The 25,542-nt window shown below is 41.2% G+C and overlaps 1 protein-coding gene across 3 annotated transcripts in view; it reads left to right on the top strand.

The window, feature by feature from the left end:
• The window catches only part of RAI14 (retinoic acid induced 14), an 87,413-nt gene that overhangs the window by 7,801 nt on the left and 54,070 nt on the right, over positions 1–25,542 (top strand). For 2 of the 3 annotated variants that reach the window (XM_055790975.1, XM_055790977.1), the window contains exon 2: positions 2,179–2,270. In XM_055790975.1, the coding sequence (XP_055646950.1) occupies positions 2,235–2,270 (36 nt within the window). In that variant the 5' untranslated portion in view covers positions 2,179–2,234. Of the gene's footprint in view, positions 1–1,082; positions 1,193–2,178; positions 2,271–25,542 lie in introns of all 3 variants that reach the window. The other variant, XM_055790976.1, reaches the window with a different exon arrangement.

Genomic DNA, 25,542 nt, shown 5'->3' with positions numbered 1-25,542 from the left:
AGGTGTAATGGCATTTGTCTTGTCTATACCCTGGCATTTCTGGTCTTTGCAATGGTCATCATCCTTGGCGTTGCTAGAGAATGATTTAGGAGACTATCAGGCTCTTGTCGAGTCCTTTCCAGTGCATGTTGTGACAGCTGTTGTGCAATTTAAACACTTTCTCCAAAGTTTGAGGAGGTGTAGCGGAAGTGGTATGTTTCTCTCAGGGCAACCTAAAAGAATTCCTTCTTTTTGGTTGTTCAAAACTTGCCTTTTTGTTTGTTTCTGTTTTGGGTTTTTTTTGGGTTACTATTTTACAAACACTCTGTTTAGCCCAGGAAAAAGCTAAGAAATTGTCACTTAAGTCAGGGAGTGAAAAGCCTCGGCAAAATATTTTTTCTTTTCCTTTTGCACACTAAAGAATTAAAATGCCACAAGCCCATTCTCTCTGAGATGAAAAGCAAGAACTATGAAAGAAACCCCTCGTTCATATACATGAAAGCAGTCAGGAATCTGGTATGACTTCAAAATGACTGTTTAATTAGACTTGAGTCATTTAATTAGATTTAATGATATTTTAACAGCCTACAGAATTACCCCATTCAGATTACCTACTGGAGGTGTGTGTTCTGTGGGGAAGGGTATTTATGTATATATAGTGTATGGAGTTTTTTTGGTTGTTTGGGGTTTTTTGAAGAAATATACTTGTGTTTGTCTTAAATGGCTCTCAGATAAATATGGGGTTGAACTAAATGACATATATACTAGCACTAATTGCTATTCCTGAATGGTACTTGGTGTTGTATTTTGTGGAAGCATTCATATATATTCTACCAAGAGTATACTGTGTAGTTGCATTTTAAAACTCTTCATAGAGTGATCATGTAGAACATAGCAACTTGTTTCATAATAATGAGACTTTCTTTTATGAAACAACTGAATTTCACTTTGCTTCTCAAACTAATCTGCTCTTTCTTAAGAGTGATGTGAAACATTAATGACCTTGCATGACCTATTTGAATTCATGCTCCAGCCCTCATTTCAGTTATTTATTTATCTGGCTAGACTTGTAATATTTTTTTCTCCTTTTTCTTTTTTTCTAGGGTGGAAGGAGGAAGTTTATACAGCTGAACATCCTTTACTTTAAACTGTTCCTTCAGAAGGAATTTGTAGAGCAGCTAAAACTTGTAGAAGAGAGTGACTGGCTATTCCAGTAAGCACACTGTAAAACTAGTAATTTGAAACATTTTTGCATAGATGGCTTTGGCCGGTCTAGATGTATGCTGCTCTTTCGTTAAGTTTTTCTGCTGTGCTCTAGGCAAAAGCCTATTGCCATCCTACTTTAATGCTGTTTGCTGTTACATTTCCCTTGGATTGGTAGTATGTGGTACACAGAAGCTGTCTGTAGGAAACTGCTCTAGGCTCCCTGTTCCTCTGTGAGAGCTTGCAGCTTGTCTGTAACATTAGTTGTATATGTTTGTGCAACTGCTGCGTTTCTGTGCTTGAAAGGGAGGAAGGGGGAACATGACTGTGATAGTACATTGCCAAATTAAAAGCAGCTATGACTCCAGGAATACACATATAGTTTCTTACCGGGAAGAGTATAAAACAATTCTTCCAGTGACAGCCTTTGTCCTTGCTCAGGTGGTTCTATCTGCTGTGTTGTGTTGAGCTGTCCTGGTATGTCATGTATGGTTTAAGTATAATTTTTAAGTATAATAAGTATAATTTTGAGTTTGGTTAGTGGTTAGACTTGTGCATACAACTTCAGCTACTCAGTGCAGACCCATGGCTGTAGGATAGTGAAGTTTTAATGGATGACTTTGCATACTTATTTCTGCTTTTCCCACTTTATAAATGGCTGCCCTGATGATGATGTTAAAATTAGGCAGTGGGCAGAGAAATTGCTACATGTATGAACGTGTTGGTGATCTAATTATGCCAAGAGGTAGCTAGTGTAACATGATACACACTTGAATTTTTGGTAAAGATTTTCTCTATTTTTCTGTGGTCAGACTTAGGCTTGTTTTTAAGTTTGGAGAAACAAACTTTCCCTTAGCTGGCTGTTAATCTTTCTTAGAGCTTGAGGGCTAAATCCTCAAAGGGTGTTACAGGTATGCAAATTCAATTCAGACTTGGCTGCCAGTGAACAGAATGGTATCAAGTTGGAATCTTATTTTTCTTTCTTTTTTTGTTTAGATATTGAAGAAGGATAAAAAGCTCCTCAAAGGTTTGGAAGGTTGAATGTGATCAGCATGAAGAGCTTAAAAGCAAAGTTCAGGAAGAGTGACGTAAGTATTTTTGCAGTTTGACTGCTGGTTCCCATTCTGGAAACAAGTTCTTCACTCCCACCTTGATAAGGTTGTAGGTTAATGAATTACAGAGAAGAAAACCTTTCTACAAACACAAAGGCAACAGCTGACTATGGTATGGAGTAGGCTGTTTCTGTTTGGAGTGCAAATTTCTGTTATGCAAACTAGTAGTATTTCACCGCCTTGCTCCCCCTGAGTCCTGTACATGTGTGGGGTCTGCAGAACTTCTGTTAGGTTGTGCTGGTGCCCAGGTTGAGACTTTGTTCCAGGTATAGGGTTAAGCCTAGTACCCAATCACATTTCTGTCTAAGCATAACACCATTCTTATCAGTGTGGTGTTTGAGCACTTAACAAAATGTCGCTGCAGTCTGTGGCAAGGTTTCTTTGTCAGCAAGAATACAGGAACCAGCTGTGTAGTTAGGGCAGCTGTGGCTTATCAGTTCTAGTATAACAGCAGAGGTGGATATGAGGCTTGAGCAGTGAGGGTGACAGACATACATATAGAGGTCCTACAGGAGACTCTTCAGAACTGCATTTAGAAAAACGTTAGGCTGCACATCATATATTGCCTCTTGCTAGTAGTAGTAGTAGTACTGTTGGTAGAGACCCAAGCTTCAGCTTGTTTAGTAAGCATACTTTCACTGGAGCAGAACTGCTGTAGTCCAGTCCTGTTCTCGTCTTTTTACTGCTACTCACTCCAACATTTTGTCACACACTAATGTTAAATTCTTATTTGATAGTGCGGTGACCAGGTGTGAAATAGGTGACTTTGTGTTTAATTGTCTTTCCAGATTTTGTGTGGAATTTGTAACAAATCTTCATGATCTGTGAAGAGTTACATAATCTTCCATCCTTCATCTTAAATTTGTGTGCTGCTTTGAAAGAAGTGGTGTATTGTTGTTTGTCATGGCCAGATTCACACAGCGTCCTAGAGCAGCCATATTTGGTGAAGACGCTTTAAGTTTGAAAATGGACCTTCTTCAGAAGTTTTGATGTTCAGGAATAAAATTACACACTGCCCTCAGGCTGTGCTTTTACGTAGAGATGGTCTTACAGCACACCATTGGAGTGGTGTCTTTAGCCAAGTTGTAATGCACTTCAGCAGCTGTGAAGAAGATAGAGAAGGTCTGGTGGTGTAATCTACAGATGTGCTTGTTACTGGTTAGAGAGTCTTTTGAGCTATGTGTTAGCACTTAGTGCGGCTGCTGTATTGGCTTCCTAGCAGCACTCTACTCCTTCAATTTAGCAAGACCTTTTTCTAAAAAGGCTACCTCTATAAGCAAGATAAATATGTCAACCAGCCTTTGGGAGGAGAGGGAAACACTTCTAACTGCTTAAGCAGTGTTAGGCTTTTGTTAGTCACTGGACTGAATCAACCAGTGGCAAGTGTCTTGTGCCACTTCACAACAAATAAAAATAACGTCACACCTCTCTGGTGTCTCATCTAACTGAATATGCCATTCAGTTTTGAACTGCTAGAATTTTGTGGTCAGGCATTGTTGCTTCTCTTGCAATGAGTAGCAGCAATTGCTATTTTGAGTTCACCTACACCAGTAAAATTTTTTATAGGCATCTGCTTGAGTAATGAGAACAGTCCCTTGGCTAATATATGAACATACTTGGTATTATGGAATTTAGGTGTGCCTGTGTGTTAGGATGACTTCATTCACACTTTTATACTAGTTGGCTGAGCTGCTGCTGTAGAGCAAAGGCTATGACATGCGTGATGCAACTAGATCTTGCTGTAGCAAGTCCACCCACTGTTATAAATTGCACTGGTTCATTTATTCCTTCATATCTATCCTTGATAACTCACTTATGCCTTTCCCCAAAACCAAGTGGAGTCTGAAAGTAATTGCTGTTTTGATACTGGTGCTGTCTACTGGCCTGAGACAAACTTGACCAGAAAGGATTTTTCAGATAACCTAAAATTTAGATATGCAACTCTTAAGAGCACAGTAGTCTAAATCTGTGACAGTCTGGTTTGCTCTGTTTTGAAGCCAAACTTGAAGGGCATAATTCAAAACAGTCAACAGGAGCTGTTCTATATTTTGTGCAAGATACAAGGAAATTTTACTTCTTTTTAGTTTCCAGAAGCTGCTCTTAGCTATAATTTGTGAGGAGGAGGAAGAGGAGGTGGTTTTAATTGGAATTAGTCTTATTTGTATCTCAATTTATAAGATACGGTAACTGCTTTTGGATTGAAGATAAGGGTAAAGTCAGCAGGGGTGGAGGGATTCTTTTTTCTCATCCCACTTCCTTTGTGTTTCTTTCTGGATTAAATCTTTAATTTGTTGTTTTTTAGACCTGAAGGTATCTTGGGGTAAGGAACAGTACTGTTCTCTGTAGTCTCACTGTTAGCATAAAAAAACAGGAAGAGAGGGAGGAGTAGGAATAAGTCTTCAAGGTGTGCCTGAGAAACAGGAGTTCCACAGACACTTCTTCTGCAGTAAGGCTGATAACAAAAAACTCTATGCTAGAATAGAGACCACGCAGGAAACTTCGCTGATGTATCGAAGCTCTCTAGGCTGTTCTGAAGTAGCTGAATTGAAAGTGGGCACAATGGCTGATATTCATAAATATGTTTCTGTATCCCTGCTGTGGAGTTTTGCTTCAGTGCAATAACTATACCAATCTAGCACCCTCCTCCCACTTCTTTCATCTCTGCTCTTCTAGTCTTGAGGGTATCTGACCCTGTGGTGAGCCAGTTCAGGGACATAAAGTGATGGAAAATTACTTTTGTGGGGTGAGTTTTAGCTGGTTAACTCCCTGCTCTGTCTCACTGTAGGGTCGGCCCTGAGAGGAATGGTGAAAGTAGGAGGAGCAGCAGGACATCCCTTTCTGCAGTTGTTGCAAGGCTTTGCATTATCAAATCACACCTTGAGATTATTGGCCTAAAAGCACAGGGGTGGGCGTGCCAGCACAGGAGTTGCAAGAACACAAGTAAATAAGCCTACTAATTCTGATATATAACAAAATCAATATAGTTCACAGCTGAGAGATGGGAGCATGACTCTTAGGTGGGAGAGTGCCTCCTCACTTCATGCTTTTGCTGCTCAGTTCCCTTGCACCTCACCTGATTCACTCTGTACGTGCAGGCAACTCCATTAACTGGAGGATTTTTTTTTCCTTGACACACTTAACAGCTGTGAAGTCTTTTCTTGAGGTGAATGTTGCCTGTGAACAAGCGTATTTGGAGTGAATGAGATTTATCACTGTCACAAATGTGTATTGTTAAATTGTCATGTATAGTTACAGGAGGAGGCGGCTTGTAGACTAGAAATCTGTGAACAGTATGCCTAGGCGGGAGCAAATGCAGGGACTGGAAGCTAAGTAGTGGTTGTGCACACTTCAAGAGTCTGTAGGCAAAACAGAAATTGCACTTAAGTCTTGCCAAAGTGACTAGCCTCTTATGTCTGAGAAGCTGTATTTTCTCCACTTTTTCCTCAGGTCCCTATTATCAAACTCAAAACCTACTATTAGTAACATCTAAAAGCTGACAACCTAAGAGGATGAGTTGAATTGTTGCAAGAGACTATTACATGTAACACTTGAAAAAGTTGGTTTGGTAATTTTGGGAGCTACCACTTCAGAGCTTGAATTTGTTTATAAACTATCTGTTGTTTATTCAGATGGTGGAGAGTGAGCATCTCTACCTAGTAAGACAGAAGATTTTCACTGGTTTTGCTTGGAAAAGCAGAGTTTGAAATAAACCTGTTAAAACAAAAACAATGCTACTAATATCTTACTAGACCTCTTACTAATACTTGAGATTGGAGTGTTTTCCGTAGTATCCAGTTATTGTGGCCTGACTTCAAAAGCGTCTTGAATCTTAACCGGGCGCATTAGGGGTGAGTGGATTTTCAAACAGGCAAAGATACTAAGCCTGTCTAAACATGTTTTGTCTGCTATGAAAAGATGCTGATCAACTTTTTTAGGCACCTACACACATTTAAATCCCTAGATCCCTAGCTCTTTGATACTACGATGTTATAGGAACCTAGATGATCTATTTAGGTAGATTTGTTTTTGTGTTCTTGTTACTCTAGAAAAGGCATATTGTGTGAAGGCTGTGATGGTGCTGGATTTTCATTCTCTGATTTTTATCTCTGGGCAAAACCTGAAAACTTTTAGGACCGTTTTCTTTGAGTATTGAAGATCAGTTGAAAAACCTATCTTGCAATTTGGCAACAGACCAATTTTCTTCTAATTGCTAGCTTGTTGATTGGATAAGACAAAGATTAGAATTTACATTTTTTTCCAAATATATTCAATACTGAATGATTAAAATAGTAAAATAACTTTTAAAATTTAAAATTGGCTGTGCCGTTCAGCAGAAAAAGTAGCTATTGTCAAAAGCAGAGCCAAGACAGCCTGGGATTTCCCAATGCTAATTGCCAGCTCTAACTTCTGGTATTTCTCTAGTATTTCTGGAAATGCCTATTTGTTGTACTGTCATGCAGGGGTTGAAAAGTTTGCAGTTCTTATGTAAATTTCTGCTTTTTGGCCTGTGGTGTAGTCGTTGTTCCATAAATCTCAAAATGATGAGGCAGTTAGGTATGTTGTACTGTAAAATCTCAAGTCTTAATCTAGCCACTATGCTAATTAAGGCTTGGCACTTCTTTTTAATGCCCAATGTTCTAAGTAGTAGGCTCCCGTTCAACAGTTTTTAAAGTATAAAAAGCTATGTGGAGGTCTGGAATGGAAAGATTGCTGGGATACATTCCACTGAAATCACTGTGCTCCCATGTGCTCTGGACTGCATGTGTGCAAGAACAAAATTTGGGTGGGACAACTTTAAAAGTTATAAAGCAGGATCTGCTTTAAACAGCTGTAAAATTACTGTATTCGCTGAATGCTACAATTAACCTAAAAAAGCAGCATGGGATTGTTGAAAATTGTACTACCCACTCTGTGTACATGTGCTGCTTTCTTTTAGAGTTCACTTTGGCTAAAAATAAATAGCAATGCTGTCTGACCACTTTACCCAATTATTGAGAAAATGAACTACTGAAACTTGCTTTTATTTAGGTGTCCTTCTTTTATTGGGTGTTGAATTAAGTCAGCCTCAAACAAATTATCATGATTGTAGCTTTGCCTTGGTTTACTGTGTTCTTCAGTAATAATTTTTGATTCTACTATTTGGTGTGCAGGGAAAAACTTGATCTCTGGAATGTATGGATTGTCCTTAACCACCTCATCTTGGGAAAGGACTATTTAGCTTCCTCTTGTTCTTGAAAAGGTTCTGTGGCTTCTGCTTCTGCCTCCCTCTGTCACAGGAGTCAAGGGCTTCTACCCCATTGTCCGCTCCAGAGCTGCTTGGGTTCGTGCCTCCAGTTCTGGACAGCATAAGGCTGTGCTCTAGTGAGCTTGCTGTCCCAGCCAAGGCTCAAATGCTTTATGCAGGGAAGAAGTTAAACATGTTCCAAGTGCTATGGTATGTAGAGCAGGGCCTGCTGTGTTTGCAGTCAGTTCAACATGAACCTCTTGCCATCAATTGGTGTCTTTTCTTCATTATTGACAATAGGAATGTGCTCAGAGTACTTCTAAGATTACCTTATTCAGATGAAGTGTAATTCTGCTGCACTTGAGCCATCTGTGAGCCATCTGTGAGGGGGGCAATATCAGCCCATAAGTTATGTAGCATCTCTTTTAATGGTGGAAGGAAAATATAATGGAGAAAGCAAGCAGAGACAGATAAGGGTAGGTGGAAAACAGAAGGGAAAAATAAAAGGTGTGAAGGCAAGGGGAGAGGGGGACAGTTGAAGCTGTAGGGTCAGAGTTACTATTTTGGTAAGTGCTCTGTGAGAATGAATAACTGGGCTCTTGGGGGATGGCTGCTGATCAGCTGTCTCTGGGTGGGAAGGTACATAGCTTTGGCAGGGTGTTTGAGGCTAGGTAACTTGCAGATATTCTAGAAACAACCTGAAGCATCTCCAGATAGTTGGGACAGAAAGGAGAGGGAGTAGGTTAAATGAGAACTGTGCTGTGGTGTTTGGAATTATGGTAGAGGAATCTGGGTTGGAGTTGGCTTGCTTTGAGTTATTTCCTAAAACAGGATTATAGTTGGAGTATAGCAGAGAATGTCATGGTTGGGTTCCCAGACAGTCTTTGTCAGTCTGTAGTAAAATGTTATTGTCAGTTGTAAATTCACGATTCCTTCCTCTGGTGCTAGTCCCATGTCTGTTAAGCGTGCAGTGTTCATCCACAAATTGAGTGGGTCACAGACAGTTGCAGTAGCGGTCCTAATCAGCCAGCCTTACAGTGTAGTTGCATGGCAAGTGCAATGCTATTAAATACTGTGTTTGAAGTCAGAAGCAGCTTTGGGGATGAATGAGTGTGAGGTCAGACCTGCAGGGCTGACCTTGCTCACTCATTTGTAGTTTCTCTGTCCTGTTGGTAGTACATTGCACTCATCTGGGCTCTGCTTTCCACACCCGTGTGTGTTGCAGAACCACTGCTGTAAGGCAGTGACACAGCTCCTGCACTGCTTTCCTTTTGGCTTCTACCTCCACTCATGCTTGTGCTCCAAATTAGGTGAGGAATATCTCCCATTATTACTGGCCCTAGAGTCACATTCTTACCCACACAGAATGACATGGGTTTAATGATTCTTCTGTAAATATAGGTTGGGGAAAAGGAAAGGTGTCTCTTGTTCCCAGGTGCTGCGTGCCCAGGCCTGTCGACTGTGTTATCTTGGACTTCTTGCTTGCTCACCCATCTAAAGCTGGAGGAAGGATTGGAGGCTGCGTGAAAGGAAACATTGATTAGTCAGTGGTTGGCTACAAACACTGATCTGCCCTGCCAGCCTAAACAGTGCCTGGCAAACTGAATGCTTTGCATCTGTGTTTTGATCATGCCAAGAGGGCTGGTTTGGCCGTTCTCATGTGATCCCTCATTAAAAGGAATATATGTAAAGCATTTGCAAAGATGAAGAGGAACCCTCCCTTACAAAATTGTTTTAAATGGAGTTAAACCCTGTAGTATTATGGACAGCAATATACAAAATTGTAGTGGAGATGTGCAGAAGAACCCCAACTAGCCAGTTTGTTGACAGTTCATTACTAAATGAAATACCAGAATTAAGCAGCATGAAGTGGGGTGGGTAGGAAGAAGAAAGGCGAACTGGCATATACAAGCTGGAAAAAGTTAGCATTTTGAAATATATTTGTAACCAGAAAGGAATCTTTGTTGTGTAGAAACATTTCTTTTGTGTCCCTTTAAACAGAGCACAAAAGTTCAAAGGCCTGAGTTTGGCATAGTAGGGAAAAAGGCAATTGTGATTTTTTCATGTATTTGTTTATCTTCACTAAGATTTAAATGTAAAGTAAAATAAATTAAAAATACAATAAATGAGCAGTCTGTGTGTTCTTACTGTGGTACACGATACCCTCTCTTCCTTTTTGGCATTACTTGTGTCTAATCTGATTAAAAAAAAATATCTTTCCAGCTGTCACAGTTGTCAGTTAAAACTCATGTAAAGGAGAGGATTTAATGAATGGTCCAGTCTTTGTGTTTGAAGACCCTTGTCTTTACTAAGACCTAAAACCAATTTGCTGTAAATAGGTGCTGTAGCATTATCTAAAGACTGTAACATTCATATATTTTATTTTATTGAAGATTTGAGCCTTTTTCATCCTATTCTTGTATTTTGGGAGCCCATGAATGTTACAAGGAGGCAGCAAACTCCAAGGAGTTAAGCTGAAATAGATGTATTATTAGCCTTATTCCAGCAATATTTTCTAGCCCTATTCTGCAAGAAGCTGTTCTGATTAAGTCCAAGCAAATGCCCAGCATTAGGGACATGTCAAGCCCTTTGCTGCTCCTTTGCTTGTCACACTTGCATTTCCTTGAGGTTCATGCCATGCATGTTCTGAAAATCTGTGAAAGTCAAGTACAGAGGAGAATGAAGGTGTCAGTGGCTGTTCTTTTCAGGAAAGGGAGAGTCGTGGCAGTTAAACTGCCAGCACCTCATTGAAGGTACCTGTTGTTCAAAGGTCAAGTTACTGAAGCACTGCATGAGGCAGGCAGGTCAAAGGAATGAGAATGAAAAGGCCTTCCTCTACTGTAGTTGTATAAGAGTTGCTCTATTCTTTTCAACACAGCTGTAAGGAGGTTCTCTCTGTTGGCTGAAGGCAGATTTATTGGACAAAGGGATGACTATGGGTGATGTTTGGGCTTGACCACTTTGTGTTGGCTACAGTGACTAAGGGAGTGTTTAAAAACTGCAGATCTATGTAGAAAAAAAACACAAATAGAAGGCTGAAAGCTAACAAAGTTTTTTGCTAGTGAGAAAAGCTATAATGCCACAGTGTCTGTCTTACTGTTAGAATAGTTTATATGTATGCTGTAGCTCAGTGGTACAAGTGTTTTATGAACAACTGCTCAAGTTTTATTAACAGATGGTCATACTCTAATAAACTTCTGGAATATTACTGTTCAATGTATTGCTTTGTTGGGAATCGACGCAAGGCTAATAATTTGATCATTCATAACGTGGCTGTACTTTGGTTGTGTAAATAGTCAAAACCTGACTGGCAAGGCTCTGAGCGACATGGTATAGTTGACCCTCCTTTGAGCAGCATAGACTCATCCAAACAGACCATTCTGTGATTCTGTATAAAGATTAATATCTTGAAAGACATCATGTAGGAAGATTGCAGTCATGCTGAAATATACAAAGAGCTTTTAAAAAATTATGGATATTTTATTCTAGGCTCTCAGCTGCCTGAAAAACCTTGAGGCTTATCCCCAGGAAAAGCTATGATGTTCTTGCCCATACAGTAGTATAGCTGCCTGGACTTCTGTAGTTGTTCTGACATGTGAAAAGCTATTTAATGAGCTCGTTTTCCTACCTATAGACCTGAACTATCTAGAAGTAGCTGCAGCCTTAAGCTTTTAAAAGTAGTTAACTTTGTGCCTAGGAAAGCCGTCATGGTTGAATGTCTTGTAACTACAGCTGCAGGGTGGCTTCATCTCTTAGACGTGCAGCTTGTATTAACATGTGTGTTGCCAAAGGTACTCCTTCTTTTCCTGTATTTTGCTTATTATATGAACTTCCTGTAAGTAAAGCTTTGTGTTGGACTTCATGTTAGTAAAGCCTTTGACAGTCTCCCACAGCATTCTCCTGGAGACAGTGGCTGCTCATGGCTTGTGTGGGTGTGCTCTGTGCTGGGTTAAAAGCTGGCTGGGTGGCCAAGCCCGAAGAGTGGTGGGGAATGGAGTTAATATCTGGCTGGCGGGTCCCCAGGGCCTCAGTACTGGAGCCAGTTCTGTTTCATATCTTAATCGACGATCTGGATGAGGGGACCGAGTGCCCCCTCAGTAAGTTCACAGGTAACCCCCAGCTAGGGGGAGTGTTGATCTGCAGGAGGGCAGGAGGCTCTGCAGGGGGGTCTGGGCAGGCTGGAGCGATGGGCCCAGGCCAGTTGTGTGAGGGTCAACCAGGCTCAGTGCCGGGTCCTGCCCGTGGGTCACACCAGCCCCCGCAGCGCTGCGGGCTGGGGGCAGGGGGCTGGGAACTGCCTGGGGGGAAAGGGCCTGGGGGGGCTGGTCGGCAGCCGGCTGGGCATGAGCCCCCCGTGTGCCCAGGTGGCCAAGGAGGCCAGCAGCATCCTGGCTGGTGCCGGGAACAGCGTGGCCAGCAGGGCCAGGGCAGTGCTGTCCCCCTGCACTGGGCACTGGCGAGGCCGCCCCTCGACTCCTGTGTTCAGGTTGGGCCCCTCACTGCCAGGGGGACGCAGAGGGGCTGCAGCGTGTCCAGAGACGGGCAGGGGGCTGGTGCCGGGGCTGGGGCACAGGGCTGGTGGGGAGCGGCTGGGGGAACTGGGGGGGGTCAGCCTGGAGAGGAGGAGGCTCGGGGGCACCTTGTGGCTCCCTGCAGCTGCCTGACAGGAGGGTGTAGGCAGGGGGGTCGGTCTCTTCTCCCAGGTGACAAGTGACAGGGCAAGAGGAGACGGCCTCAGTCTGTGCCGGGGAGGTTTAGGTTGGGTGTTGGGAAAAACTTCTCCACCCAATGGCTGCCCAGGGAGGTGGTGGAATTGCCATCTTTGGAGGTGTTTAAAAAACACATAGGTGGGGAGCTTAGTGACATGGTTTATTGGTGGACTTGGCAGTCCTGGGTTAATGGTGGGACTTGATGATCTTGAAGGTCTTTTCCAACCTAAATGTTCTGATCCATACTTTACTTTGAAGTATCTTGAGGTGAGAACCTCTTTCAGTGCTGTTCTGGTGCAACACCTAACAGTAGTGCTACTTTATACTATTTGGGTTTTTGGGAGGTGACATAATAAGACTAGCAAAACATAACCTGAAACTTAAGCTAAATTTATTGCTCTACAGCTGTCTGAGGAGTCTCACTTCCCAAATATGCTGCATGTGCATGTCTCAGATGAGATACAGTTAACTGACCAGAACACTTGTATTGACTTGATGATGATGATAGAAGCAAAGGTGTTTTAATAACTTTGCAAACAATGTGGTTACCAATGCATATGTATGTCTGACATGCCTATTTTGCTCTGTTCGTGGGTGCGTACCTCTTCTCTTTCATCTTTGCTTCTTTGCTGTGTGTGGTGGAAATCTCTTAGAAATCTTGTAAACTTGGGTAATCTGTCTGCTCATCCAGAGACAGAAACAGTGCCCTTTGAAGTCAGAAGAAAGATTTCAGTCTGCTTGACTGAGCTTTGAATCAAGAACCAAAACCCAAATGCTGGCTCCGGGGAAACATGTGAGCTCCAGTGAGGCATGAATTTCCTATGTATCTGTCACAGAAATACACGTGGCTGTTGAGAATGCTCAGATTGGTAGATCATCTAACAGTGGCTCCTTTTTAGGATCTAGAGTGTATTGGGTGTTTCGTCGTGTTTTTTTTCCTTTTTTTTTTCCTTTGGGGTACATGATTGCTTATGATACAATGTGATTCTGTTCAACAGGAACAATGGCAACCCTTCAGTGATCTTGTCCTTTTTGATATGTATTTCAGATATAATTATATATAATATATACAATCTATAATTTGTAGATGTACAAGAATTCAAAGTGAAACGCGCTGCTTGCGATGTACGTGAACTCAGGGATCTTCCAGGAAGTAAGCAATAGTCTGAGCTTATGGAGACTTAGTCAGTTTGCTGTTTGTGAGCAATTTTATTGCACACCTTGCAAACAGATTGCTGCATTTCAATATTAGAGGAAACTGCATCATGCACAAGCACTTTATTAATCATTAATAAAAGCTATGTGGTAGGTCAGTGATGAGAAGAGGGTACACTGTCAGGTTCATGTCTTCAGTTGTTTTGCCATTGTTGCTTCTTGTCAACATGTGCAAAATGGGGAAAGACATTGTGTAGTAATGCAATCAGGTTTGAAATTATAAATCTGTATATAGCCCTTTCAAGGGAAGTGCGGGGACTTGTTTGAAGACAGTGATTTGTGAATACATTTGTGAAGATGTAGAAGCTGTTTAATCTGTAAATGTGTACTTGATTTGGAGGTTGATTCTTAAAGAGGTCTTTGTAATGTCACAGAATCATGGAATATTTGGAGTTGGAAGGGACATTTAAAGATTATTTAGACCAACCCTCCTGCAATCAGCAGGGACATCTTCAACTAGATCAGGTTGCTCCAAGCCCTGTTCAACCTCACCTTGAATGTTTGCATGGATGGGGCACCTACCACCTCTCTCTGGGCAACCTGTTCCAGTTCTCCACCACCCTCACTGTAAAAAATGTCTTCCTTCTGTCTAGTTTAAATCTACCCTCTTATAGTTTAAAACCATTACCCTTTGTCCTATTGCAAGAGACCCTACTAAAAAGTCTGTCAGTCTGTCCCCATATTTCTTACAAGCCCCCTTTATGTACTGAAAGGCTGCAACAGGGTCTCCCTGGAGCTCCCTCTTCTTCAGGAGAAACAACCTCAACTCTCTCCACCTGTCCTTATAGAAGAGGTGTTCCACCCCTTTGATCATTTTTGTGGCCTTCCTCTGGACCCACTCCAACAGGTCCATGTCTTTCCTGTGCTTAGGACTCCAGGGCTGGATACAGTACCCCAGGCAGGGTTTCCTGAGAGCAAGAGTAGAGGGGAGAGTCACGTCCCTTGAGGTGCTTCTTTTGATGCATCCCAGGATATAGTTAGCTTTCTGGGTTGTGAGTGCACATTGCTGGCTCATGTCCAGCTTTTCATCCACCAGCACCCCCAAGTCCTCTTCTGCAGAGCTGCTCTCAATCCCTTCATCCCCCCAGCCTGTATTGATACTGGGGGTTGCCCCGACCCAGGTACAGGACCTTGCACTTGGCCTTGTTGAACCTCATGAGATGCACGTGGGCCCACTTCTTGAGTGTGTCCAGGTCCCTCTGGATGGCATCCTGTCCCTTAGATGTGTCAACGGCACCATTCGGCTTGGTGTCATCTGCAAAACTGCTGAGGCTGCACTTGTTCCCACTGTCTATGTCATTGATAAAAATATTAAACAGGACTGGTCCCAGTATGGACCGCTGGGGGACACTACTCATCACTGATCTCCATCTGGACATAGAACCATTGACCACTACTCTCTGGGTGCAACCATCCAGCCATATCTCTCCAATTTAGAGAGAAGGATGTTGTACAGGGCTGTGTGTTGACCACTTTATTTCTGTATGTTTATAGGGGAGGAAGCTGGATGCTTTTCTTTAATTCTTCTAGCTGTTGCTAAGGGAACGTGAACAGGATGTCATAGGCTTATGTGTCATGTAGTTGTTCCAGAAGGACTGCAACTTCCAGCTGTTTTGGAGAGTGTTAACTGCATTTACAGGCACAGTGATAGGATACTTAAGGGTGGGAATTTTGTGGATTTCTTTTTGCCCGCCTAGTTATGTTCCTGTCCCACTTCTCTTGGTACAAGCAGCCTGTTGCTCTCTGCTTTTGCTGGATTTGTCTCACAGCTGTCTCCCATGATGTGTCAAAAGTGTGGCAAGTACAACAAGCAGTGGGTGTGCATCCTTGCAGTTATGTTGGAATTGGTGTTGCAAACAGGACTATGCGTGTGTGAAGTGCTGTATGGCAAGAAGCTGCCCTAGGCTTTGTGTTGAGCAGCAACTTTTTCCAGTACTGAATACCACTTCTTAATGCATATGTTGTTTGCTTGTAAACTTGGAAGTTGCTGAGGGTGTTTTGATTTTGTTATTCGTAGTGTGGGTTCCTTGTTTGCAAGCCAGGTCTCGCTTCAGCTGGATTGCTGTGCTGGTTATTTAGCATGTTGTGCTCTCAGGAAGAAGGTTATGTTATCCATGTGTTTGTGAGGACCATCAGCTCAGATTAATGTCACAGCAAAAAGTTCTTGAAAAATTCCTGTTGTGTGCTTCAGCTATTTGCTTTTACTTGGATGATGGTAAGATGCATGAGGTCACATGAAGGCTGGATTTTGTAATGTTTGTGAGTAGTGTTGCTTTGCTTAAAGGATCATTTGAGGGAGAAAGCCCTTTATATTATATTTATATTACTTGCTTAATTGTAATATAGCAAAGGGATGTGGCAAACATGAGCAGTGTGTGTGGGCTACTGGGAAGTTTCTTCAGAGCTGTTGAAGGATGACCATCAGTTTCTGTTACATTGACTAGGACTTTGGGATAACGTATGGTATGATTTTTCTCATTTTTAAATGTGGATGCTTTCTCAGTCATTATGCATTAGGTGGAAAACATGAAACTTGCTTTATTTTTTTTTCTTTTAATTCAAGCTAGCTGGGGGAATTTGGGACTATCCTGTGGCCATAGAAGTTTTTTTCCGTGCTCTTCTCATTCACTAACTCTTTGCACAGTTTTGGGAAGATAAGCAGCTATGGTCTCTGTTTCAGCCTGTGAAAAACTTAGTATCTTAGTACTTTGTGTAGCTGTGCGGTGTTGTGGAAGGGAGAGCACCAAGTCAAATCTGAGATTTTCTGATATGAAATGGAAGAACATTAAGTGTTCTTCAGGGACCAGGAAGGTGAATGTAGTAAGTTAACATGTAGCTGAAATGTACTTGGCATTTTTTAGTGTTTTTCTTCTGGTAGCCTAAGAATGTAAATGTTCTGCCATGGTGTATTTTTCCCAATCCCTACAAGGGAGTTTCCATGCCTGGAATTCAGATTTATAATCTTACCTTCCCACCCCCAGAAATGTATCCTGATACTTCAAGATTAAGGTTGAGTCACCTTTTAATTTATTCTTGAAATGCTAAGTTGCCTGTTTCCTGCAATGGTGATTTGGTTGTGTCTGTCTATAAACTAACAGAAAAAAGTCTGCTCTTTAGAAATTATACATAAATGTTACTTAATGACAGATTTCTTCCCACTCTTCTGCAATAGCAAATCTTGCAGTCACTCCCCTCTGCCAGCTCCTGGGATAGCGCTCGGTTTAATAACTGCATTCAAAGCAACATTTCAATTTTCTTAGATTTATGTTTCTAACACTAACAGTTCTGTTTTTTCACTGGTCTGTAAATTACTTATATTGTGCTTAGTAGCTTCAGAATGTAGGATTGTTTCGGCGCTCTGTACATACAGCAAAGCCAATTATGAAATGATGTTCTTTGACATAAGAAAACAAATGAACCATTTTAAAGTAGCTTGTACATGCACTGAAGTGGCTGCAAACAAACTTAATGCAGTCTTATTTAGAGGGAGGGGAATGAATACTGTAAATATTACCATTGAAATTGATTTAAGCTTCTAGTAACTGCTCAACTGGTGCAGTAAAGGAAAGGTTAGAAGATTGGAAGAAGGACTCAGTCCCTCATCTTTCAATGCAAATTTCTGTGATCTTGTGCAGGAGCTTGTTATCCCACTTTCACATCTTTAAAATAAGGGAGAGGTGTGTAAGAATCTTTATATGGGGTAATTGTAGTGGATAGAAAAGTAATTCTGCAGTGCTTAAATATTGTGGAAACATGGAGGCTGCATAAATCCTCTTTAAGGAGAGACAATCAGTTTCTACCATGCCCAGTTTAACTTCTTTCTCAGCTTTATGTAGCTTGAGACCCCTCAGACTGTTTTGACTTTGGTATGTCTGCTGGTTGCTGTAAACTTCTGTCTCAGGAGTTTCCTGCTGTTTAAAGTCTGTGAGTAGTTAGCTGAGGTGTTGCTGGAGATTCCTAACCTTCCTTGCAGGGCACTTAAGTTTGTCCGAAATGTATGTGATAGGACTCCGTGAGGTTTATGGGGATGCTTCCATCAGTAAGACTGAGGAGTGATTTTAAATATGGAAGCTGTAAATGGCCCTGACGATGGTCTCCTTTAATGGACTTTTCTTAATAGTGACCTATGATCCTGGTGACAAAGTGCTCAGGACCTTGTAGGACCAGATCTTTCACATTTTAATAGCTTAGTTGTTTTCAGTAGGATTGCTCCCAGTTTTTGTTGATGCATGATCACAGTCTGACCTGGAACATGCCTCCTTCTCTGTTTTTGGTATGTGCGGGGGATTGTGGATGAATTGTCAGTTTTCACACACAGCTGAAAGGCATCTTCTTTTCAAGTATGTTTTAGTAATCCATAGTGATAAAGCAAAACAAGTAGGAAGGAATGTACTCTTGCTATATGCCATGATTGTAATGACCTCCTCTTTGAAATAAATCAGTTGTTTGTCAGAGGACTCATGTCTGCATAAGCACATGGCATTGCTGTAGACAGGAAGTGCCCTAGTCTGTTGACCTTGTCTCCCAGGGAAAATCAAAGCTATCATTAAATTAAAATAAAGAAAAGGAATAAGAAACCAACTCGTCTTAGGGGAAGACAGAGGCAATAATATGTATAAACTTTTTTATAGTTTATAAATGTGCAATCTGATATTGAGATTCCTTTTAAAACTTTTTTTATGCAGCTGAAAAGTGAGGTCAGATATATTTTCTTAGGGCTATATTACACTCCACAAGGGTGAACAGGAAATGGTTTAAAGGAATGCCAAGAAGCCCCTATTCCCTAACGAATTCCCTTGTCCTGTTTTAACCAGCTCTGTTTCGCATTGCATGCTTCAGCTGTTGTGAGCATTTCTGGGTTGAGACTAGGGGGAGGTTTCAGTGTGTTCTAAAGTTACATCATCCGAGTTCCTTTGCCTGCAATTTAAAGAAGAAAAGTGGCTGGATTTTAAATACAGCTATATACAGACCAGGTGTTGGGAAACTGAGATTTTGCTGTATGCATCTCTCATCTGTTAGAAGTGGTGGGAGTGCTGTCTTATTAACACTAGAAATGGTGATAATTCAATTTGATGAGAATATTCATGGCAATTTCCAATCATTACCACTGTTTCAGGAGATTCCAACTTGAATTTATGCAGTACAATCCCTATTTATTCACTTTATTCCATTAATTCTAATTTTTCTGTTCTAGCTAGGTTTTTATTTCAGGCAGCTTTTTTTTCCCTTCAGGTCTCCTGCTGCAAAAGGAAGCAAGTCTAAGATTGAAAAATAACCCCAACGAAACAGCTTAAATATTGCCAAGTCCATGGTCTTACGCGCTATTAAAAACATAACAATTAACAGAATAACCAAACCCTGATTTCTCTGAAGTGTTTCTGTACAGTACACTCACTGAAATATTTAAGACTATGTTTATATCTGGCTTTGCTTGTCACCTTGAATATCCAGGTAAGGAACATCTCCTTGTAAAGATAAATTGGAAGTAAATATTTCAAAGAGCTGCAGGGGGAACAGCTTGCTCTCTGGAGGTGTAGTGACCTGTACACAACATGATCTTGGACTTCCTGATACTCATAGGTAAGGCAAGTCCCTTGCTCTAGAAAGTAACCTGCCCCGTAGAGGAGTGTCACCTCTTTCTGAGGCTTTGAACAGATTTAATGAACACCGTCCTAACACCTGACTTCTAGTCTAAAAGTTCATAAATCTTTTCATACCACATGTGGCTGTTACTAATGGTGTGTGTGATGGTTTTATCTATTGGCTTGTTAATAGAGCAACTCTTGCAAATATCTACAATGTTTGCTAGAGTGCTGCCACACTGAACATGCAAGGCTAAACCAGAAATGTACTAAATTCCTTCACAGAGTGTGATGTGTATTTTTTATAGCCTTGTCTTCTCATGAGTCATTTCAAACACATACACATAAGTGTAAGTTCCAAAACTAACCAACTGCTTATCTTAAAATATCCTTAAATAGTCACATTAGACATTATCCTGTGCTCTTTCAAACTTGGATATCAACCCAAGATGTCTGAAGTATGACAAAACTAGATAAGGTGACTAGTAGTATTGGTACACATTCATGAGCTTAAACTTAGTAATGTTTGGTGTCTGTCTTACTTAGAAGATGCAGTTGTAACTTCCGTAGCTGTTGAACACAGTGACTGGGCTTTCCGGAGTTCAGCAGCTTTGCTGACTGCCTAGCTTAAATAATCTCTTGTAACAGTGTTTACAGAACTCAGATATTTTCACAACAGTAACTACTGAAGAGGACTAGGAGCTCTGGTTATGAAATCCAACACCTATAATAATTAACACTGAAGGTTGCATGGGAGACATGCAGTATGCTAATAATCTGCAATTAGGACTGAGTGCTGCTACATGACATCAAAACCTTGGTTATTGAATACTGTAACTCAGGCATATGAGCAAGTAGAGGGTCTTCACCAGTCTTTCTGATATTTGTAATTCTAGGCTGAATTGGCTTTTCATTGAATTAATCCTTATCATATGTGTGATTTGTTGCAGCTTTGGATTAAAAGTAAGGGTAGACTCAGAATCATAGAACTCCTGGTGTTACAACCTTCCCTCCCCCTGCATTTCTGTTCAGTTTTCTCTTTATTTCTGGGCTGTCTTGGTAGGGGAAGACCTTGAGAGGAGAGAGCCTACTGTTTTTCTTTCTATTTCAGGACTCCTCTGGCAAAGTCTGTTTGAGGGCCTTAGCTGGATCTTTTATACTGCTTGCCTCCCGCAGAGGTGGGGAGGTCACTTCAGTCTGCTTTTGTGGGAAAAGGGTTGGGACGTACAAGATCTTCTGCCACTGCTGAGCCCTGGAGAAAAGTTCTTGAAAGTTCTTGGTTGGAAGCAAAACATCTAACCTGCCCCCCCCCCCCCAACCCCCCCTAAAGCCCTAAAACACCACCCCCACCCCCACTAAAAAAAAAAGGAAAAGAAAATATCTATTGACATGAACCCTGAGTTTTATTTGAAATAGAAAAACATGAGCTTGCACTGACGTGAGTCATCATTGATGTTCTGTTCCTTGTTTTCAGCTGATAGTGGGTGGAGTTCTGAATTATTTCAAGCTAAACTAACTTCAGAAGATGCTAACTTGGGAGAGAGTTGCCATCAGCCTGGGCCTTCATTGTCCTACTGCAGCTTTGAGGATGTTTCTGGCATTTCTTTATGTGGCTTTTTCACACTGCCCTTGAGGCATTGTGCTTACCAGTAGATCTTAGTTGTTACTGCTATAATGAAAAGCATCATTGCTAAGCTATGCCTTCTTCCCTTTTTTCATATCCCTTTGCTGTTCCCTGCAAACTTATTATGTATCTGTGCTGCAGAAAGCTAGTAGTGGGCCAGGATCTTGCTGTGCTTAGCAGTGTTATTTTTATTCTGTCTTCTTGCCCTTGCAGTTTGAGGGGTTCTTCTCTTACAAAGTTTCATTTGAAAATGAAAGCCACATTTCTCTCTCATAAAACACCAAATGCAGTTGATCATACCTAAAAGAGACACCATACTTGTTTGTGGAGCAGCAGGTAAACATAATTTGTGCTATGCAGGCTTGCTGAGCATTAATAAATACCAATCACGCAAGTTGATGAAAGGCACACATTATCTGTTTCTGGCAAGAATTATATTGCATCTAATTAGGCCCAACCTTAGAACACAGCATTTCATGAGGAAAGTTAATTACAATGTTCTTAGTCTTTGTTACAAGAATGCCTAGTGGTGAGGAAAATCAGCAGTTGATGTTAATTTGGGTTCTCTTACTTAATGGTTAACTGTCTCAGTCTTTTAGTATGTAGGCTTGCCAGACCTGCCATGCACTGCAGTTGCTGGGGAGAACATAATTTCAGCTGATGAGAATGACAGGGAGAGAATCTTATTTCCAGTAGTGGAAAGCACTATAGCATTCATGCAGTTCTTCATCTTCAGTGACTTGAGAGTGATTTTTTAAGGGAGTTAATAAACTGATTTCTTTTTGTATGCAAGATGATAGGGTGGAGTTCCTGTGGTTGGTGTTCAGGTCTCAAACGCATTCCTTTTGTGGTCTCGCTTACCTTCCTACTCTGTCCTCAAATCTAAACCCACTTTCCTAGTAAAAAGTCTACCCGATTTGTGTTGTAAATACGCCAACATATTCTGTAAAAGCTGTAAGAAAATAAAGTGACCCTATTAAGAAATACCATATGAGCATATTGCAATGTTTCTTGAGGTTAGGCAGTCAGTGTGAGATCTCTTAAATTTCACTTAAGTCCTTTGTGAGCAGTAGAACTAGCAAAGCCTGGCTTCCGTGAATGCTTGTTTTGTACTCCTCCTTCACCTCATCATAGTAGCTGTGGCTTTTCCACTCTGACCTTCAGTGTCTGCCCTTCCTGCTCTTTCTCTGACACATGTGTAAAGGCAGCTGTCTCCCATGTCCCTCAGTGTGGCTTCCAGGCATCAGGCAATGTCTGCTGGGGCAGTTCCAAATTGCTAAAGCTGGTAGTGCAGTTAGCTGTTCAGCATTTGACATCAAACAAAACAGCTAAGCTCATGCTGCAGCCTTTGGTGGAAGCACTGTATTATTCTTGTTGACATAATCACTGTTTTTCACAAAACTTGCCTGAGCTTATTTGTCTTGGAGACTGCTTCCTGGCTTTTGGTAATCTTGGAGTGGGTATACTGGTATAGAATGATTGCATAAATCTCTTGCTGGGGTGGGGAGGAGGGGTAGGAACTGACACCAAATTGAATGTTATTTCAAAGGAAGTAATTCTGGAAAAGGAACAGAACCCTCAAACCTGTGTTGCTGAGTTGGCTAAAACTAGCCTTACCAAGGGCTATAGGCTCTTGTGACCCTTTGGTCACAAATACCAGTAGTGCTAACAGAAGGAAGGCTACCAGCTGGGACTGGTTTTTGAAGCTCACAATTTATATTCAGGAATAGGGATGTGGTTTCTCTCTGTGCTAAATAAACTTCTTAGAAGATCTGATTCCACTCTGTAAAATAGATGGAACTTTAAAAGTAGTGTTGCATTGAACTTGTTTAATAAAGCTACTTAGCATGGCTGTTCTGGAGAGTGTCTTCATCTCAGCCTGCATCTGGCTACACTTGCAATTTGAGAATAAGCAAGGGTAGATTGTTTTCTTTAGTTAGCTTTTTGCAGTGGCAGTTTCAAATGTTGCTGGGGCCCTGAAATGTTAGGACAACTTGAACTCTGAAATGCATATAACTGCACGGTTTCTTGTAAAATAAATAGATCTCAACCTTTTGCTATGTTGCAGTATTATTTTTTCTACCTGACATTGTGCATGTTATGTTGATGCATGTTATGTTGATGCATGTTATGTTGATGCATGTTATGTTGATGCATGTTATGTTGATGCATGTTATGTAACTGCCCAAAGCGTACAGACATATTCTGTCACTATCATTGTTTTGAGGTCTTAAATAGTACACCTCTTACATCCTATATTTTGCTACTTTTACACTGTTGATGCAGACAAGAAATGAAAGAGTTAAATAGGGTATTCTGTCATTATCATAGTCGTGCTTTGTTGTATGATGTAAAATTTCCTGCTTCACTTTTCAGAGATGGAGATTATTGACTCATGTCTGAAGATCCAAGTGTCTCACACATGCATCAAATTGGGCAGCTTTCAGGAATGCTCTTTGCCTGGTGTCTACTCTGTCCAGGTTGCTGCCTCCTTCAACCCATCAGAGCAGCAGAAGTTTTAGGGGAAAAACGTATTGAGATGCCTTATCTTGGGAGACATTGCCTAAAACCAGGCAGTGATTACACCACTTACATGCAAAATCTGCATGTTCTATATGGGAGGTGTGTAGCATTCTTGCTGGGTTCCTCAGGAGCTTTTCCCAAGAGCTTATTACCTGAACAAGATGCAGTAATCTAGTGAACAGTCAAGTTGTGCTACTCTATTAACAAGTCTCCCAGACTGATTCCTGCATCTTAGACAAATATGAGTGACGGATGGACAAATTCTGCAAAACAAATTCTCTTGAATAGCTTGGGGGATGCTCTTTCTGTGAGAATGAACTCTGGTCTTGTTTCCCTTCCTTTGGCTTCCCATCCATCTTCTGAAGGATCAGCAGTTAAAGATGTTCCACTACAGGGTATTGGCATTGATATTGTACAGATGCAGTGACTTTCATAATCTTTCTCTCTTAAGCACATACATGAGTCTTAAGCACAAAAAAGGATTGTTTAGAGAAGACAAACCAAAACAGTTGTGGGACTAGTTGCAAAGAGATTTCACACTCTTCTGTGGGGATGCGTTGGGACTTGTAGCAAAATGCATAACCACAATCTGCATAGCTTTGAGCAATAGAATACATTGTTGTGATACCATCTCATTTGAGCTGTGCTGTTTCTACTTGTGGTGTTTCAATAGTGCAGTTGTATTGTAGGCCTGGGATGCTCTCTGGGATGATATAGACCCTGTGATTGCAAATAGAGTCATCCGTGGCAGTGCAAAGGCTGGAGCCGGAAAGTATGTTCTAAAGCAAATCTTGAAAACTTGCTTTCAGTGGTAAAAACAGGACTTTGCAATGCTGCCATTTGTAACAAGCAGTCGGTGACCTCTTCATTAGTATACTTAAATGCCTGATGCAGGACACTACAAAGACCTTACTGCACAGACTCCTTTGTCTTTTCATTACTGGAAAGCTGAGTTGGGTTTGCAAGAAAAAACTCTGGTTCCCATTTTCATCTGAAATATGAACTCTGCTTTACATTCCTGACCCGTACCAAAGCTATTCCAAAAACATGCTTTTCTCCACCAAAGCAGCATGTGTTGAGTTATAATGGCCCATCCTGCAATGCAGACATTTAATTTTCAACAGGCATGAACTTCTGCAAGGGGGTGAAAGTTCAGGGTGAGGAGGGGGGAGGCTAACTCAGAAAATATGAACAGAAATATGCTCCTTTCCCAACCCCCTTTAGAGCATTCTCACTAAAAGAAATTAAAACCAGAAAGACTTTTAAAACAATTTTTATCTTGAGAAGAACTTGATGCCTGTTTGAGGTTTTGGAATGTAAGGCATGAATTAAATACCTTCTCAGGTTTGTGTACAACTTCACAGTATTTAGCTAGTGGGGGGAAAATACACCGTTTTTTGAGGCTAAAGTTAGGTCTGTAATTATGTATAATAAGCAAAGATAACTGTCTTGCTTAGTCTTTTGGCATTTTGGTCTAGAGGAAGGGGAGCCTTCTGCCATCAGTGTTTTCCATTGGAAATACTGACATTCTTCATGCTTTGTTAAGCATGTTGTCTGCAAGTTGTGTGCATGTTGTGGAGCTGGTTAATTTCAGCTCCTGCTCTATGTGTTGCTCACTGCACTCTGGCTCTATTCCAAGCAGAAGCTGAGCCATTTGCCTAATGGGATATGAAGTCCATGCTGGTGCGATCTGGTTACAGCTTTCTGTAGCTCAGGGATCGAGCAGCCTTAGAGGTAGCTGCTGTAGTAATAGAGGTACAAATTGTGGTGTACTTCTGAAAAAACTTCAGGGTAGAGAGTTTGAGGGGCAAATTAGGTGTGAGTAGCTGAAGAGTTTAAATTGTGGTGATGGTTGGATCATTGTAGAGTGTTAGAAACCTGTGCTTGACTTCCCCAGAGATGAGCATCCATTTTTTGGAAAAGCATATCCACCTTGATGTACATGTTACTGGAATAATGCTATGTGTCATTAGAGCAGTAGAGTTGGCATGTGTCACTTCTTATACATCCTCAGGGAGTCTTATGAAGCAGGAGGGTGTTATGTATACTAACATAATAGGGAACGCATCTTTGTTGAAAGGATCTAGAAGTCCTGTTTGACAACATTGCGTACAGAATTAAAGCAAGGCAGTGGAGCTGTCTGTTTTCCTAGAGTCTGATTTATGCAGGAATTCATTTCTGACAGAAGATTCCTTTGCTGTTAAAAAAAAAAAAGTGCAAGTACCTCATGTTTTGATTTGTGAGTAGGTGAGCTGAGTAGATGCAGTGAGAAAAGGCAGAAACTTAAATTTGTATCAATGTTTGTGCCTTTCATCAGAAATGCTAGTAGGAGGAAATTGTAAAATCGATGCAATGAATTCTAAACAAATGA

Source organism: Falco peregrinus, chromosome Z (assembly GCF_023634155.1).
Source record: "Falco peregrinus isolate bFalPer1 chromosome Z, bFalPer1.pri, whole genome shotgun sequence".
NCBI lineage: Eukaryota > Metazoa > Chordata > Aves > Falconiformes > Falconidae > Falco > Falco peregrinus.
Note: the sequence above shows the minus strand (reverse complement) of the source record. Positions and strands in the feature narration are given on the sequence as shown.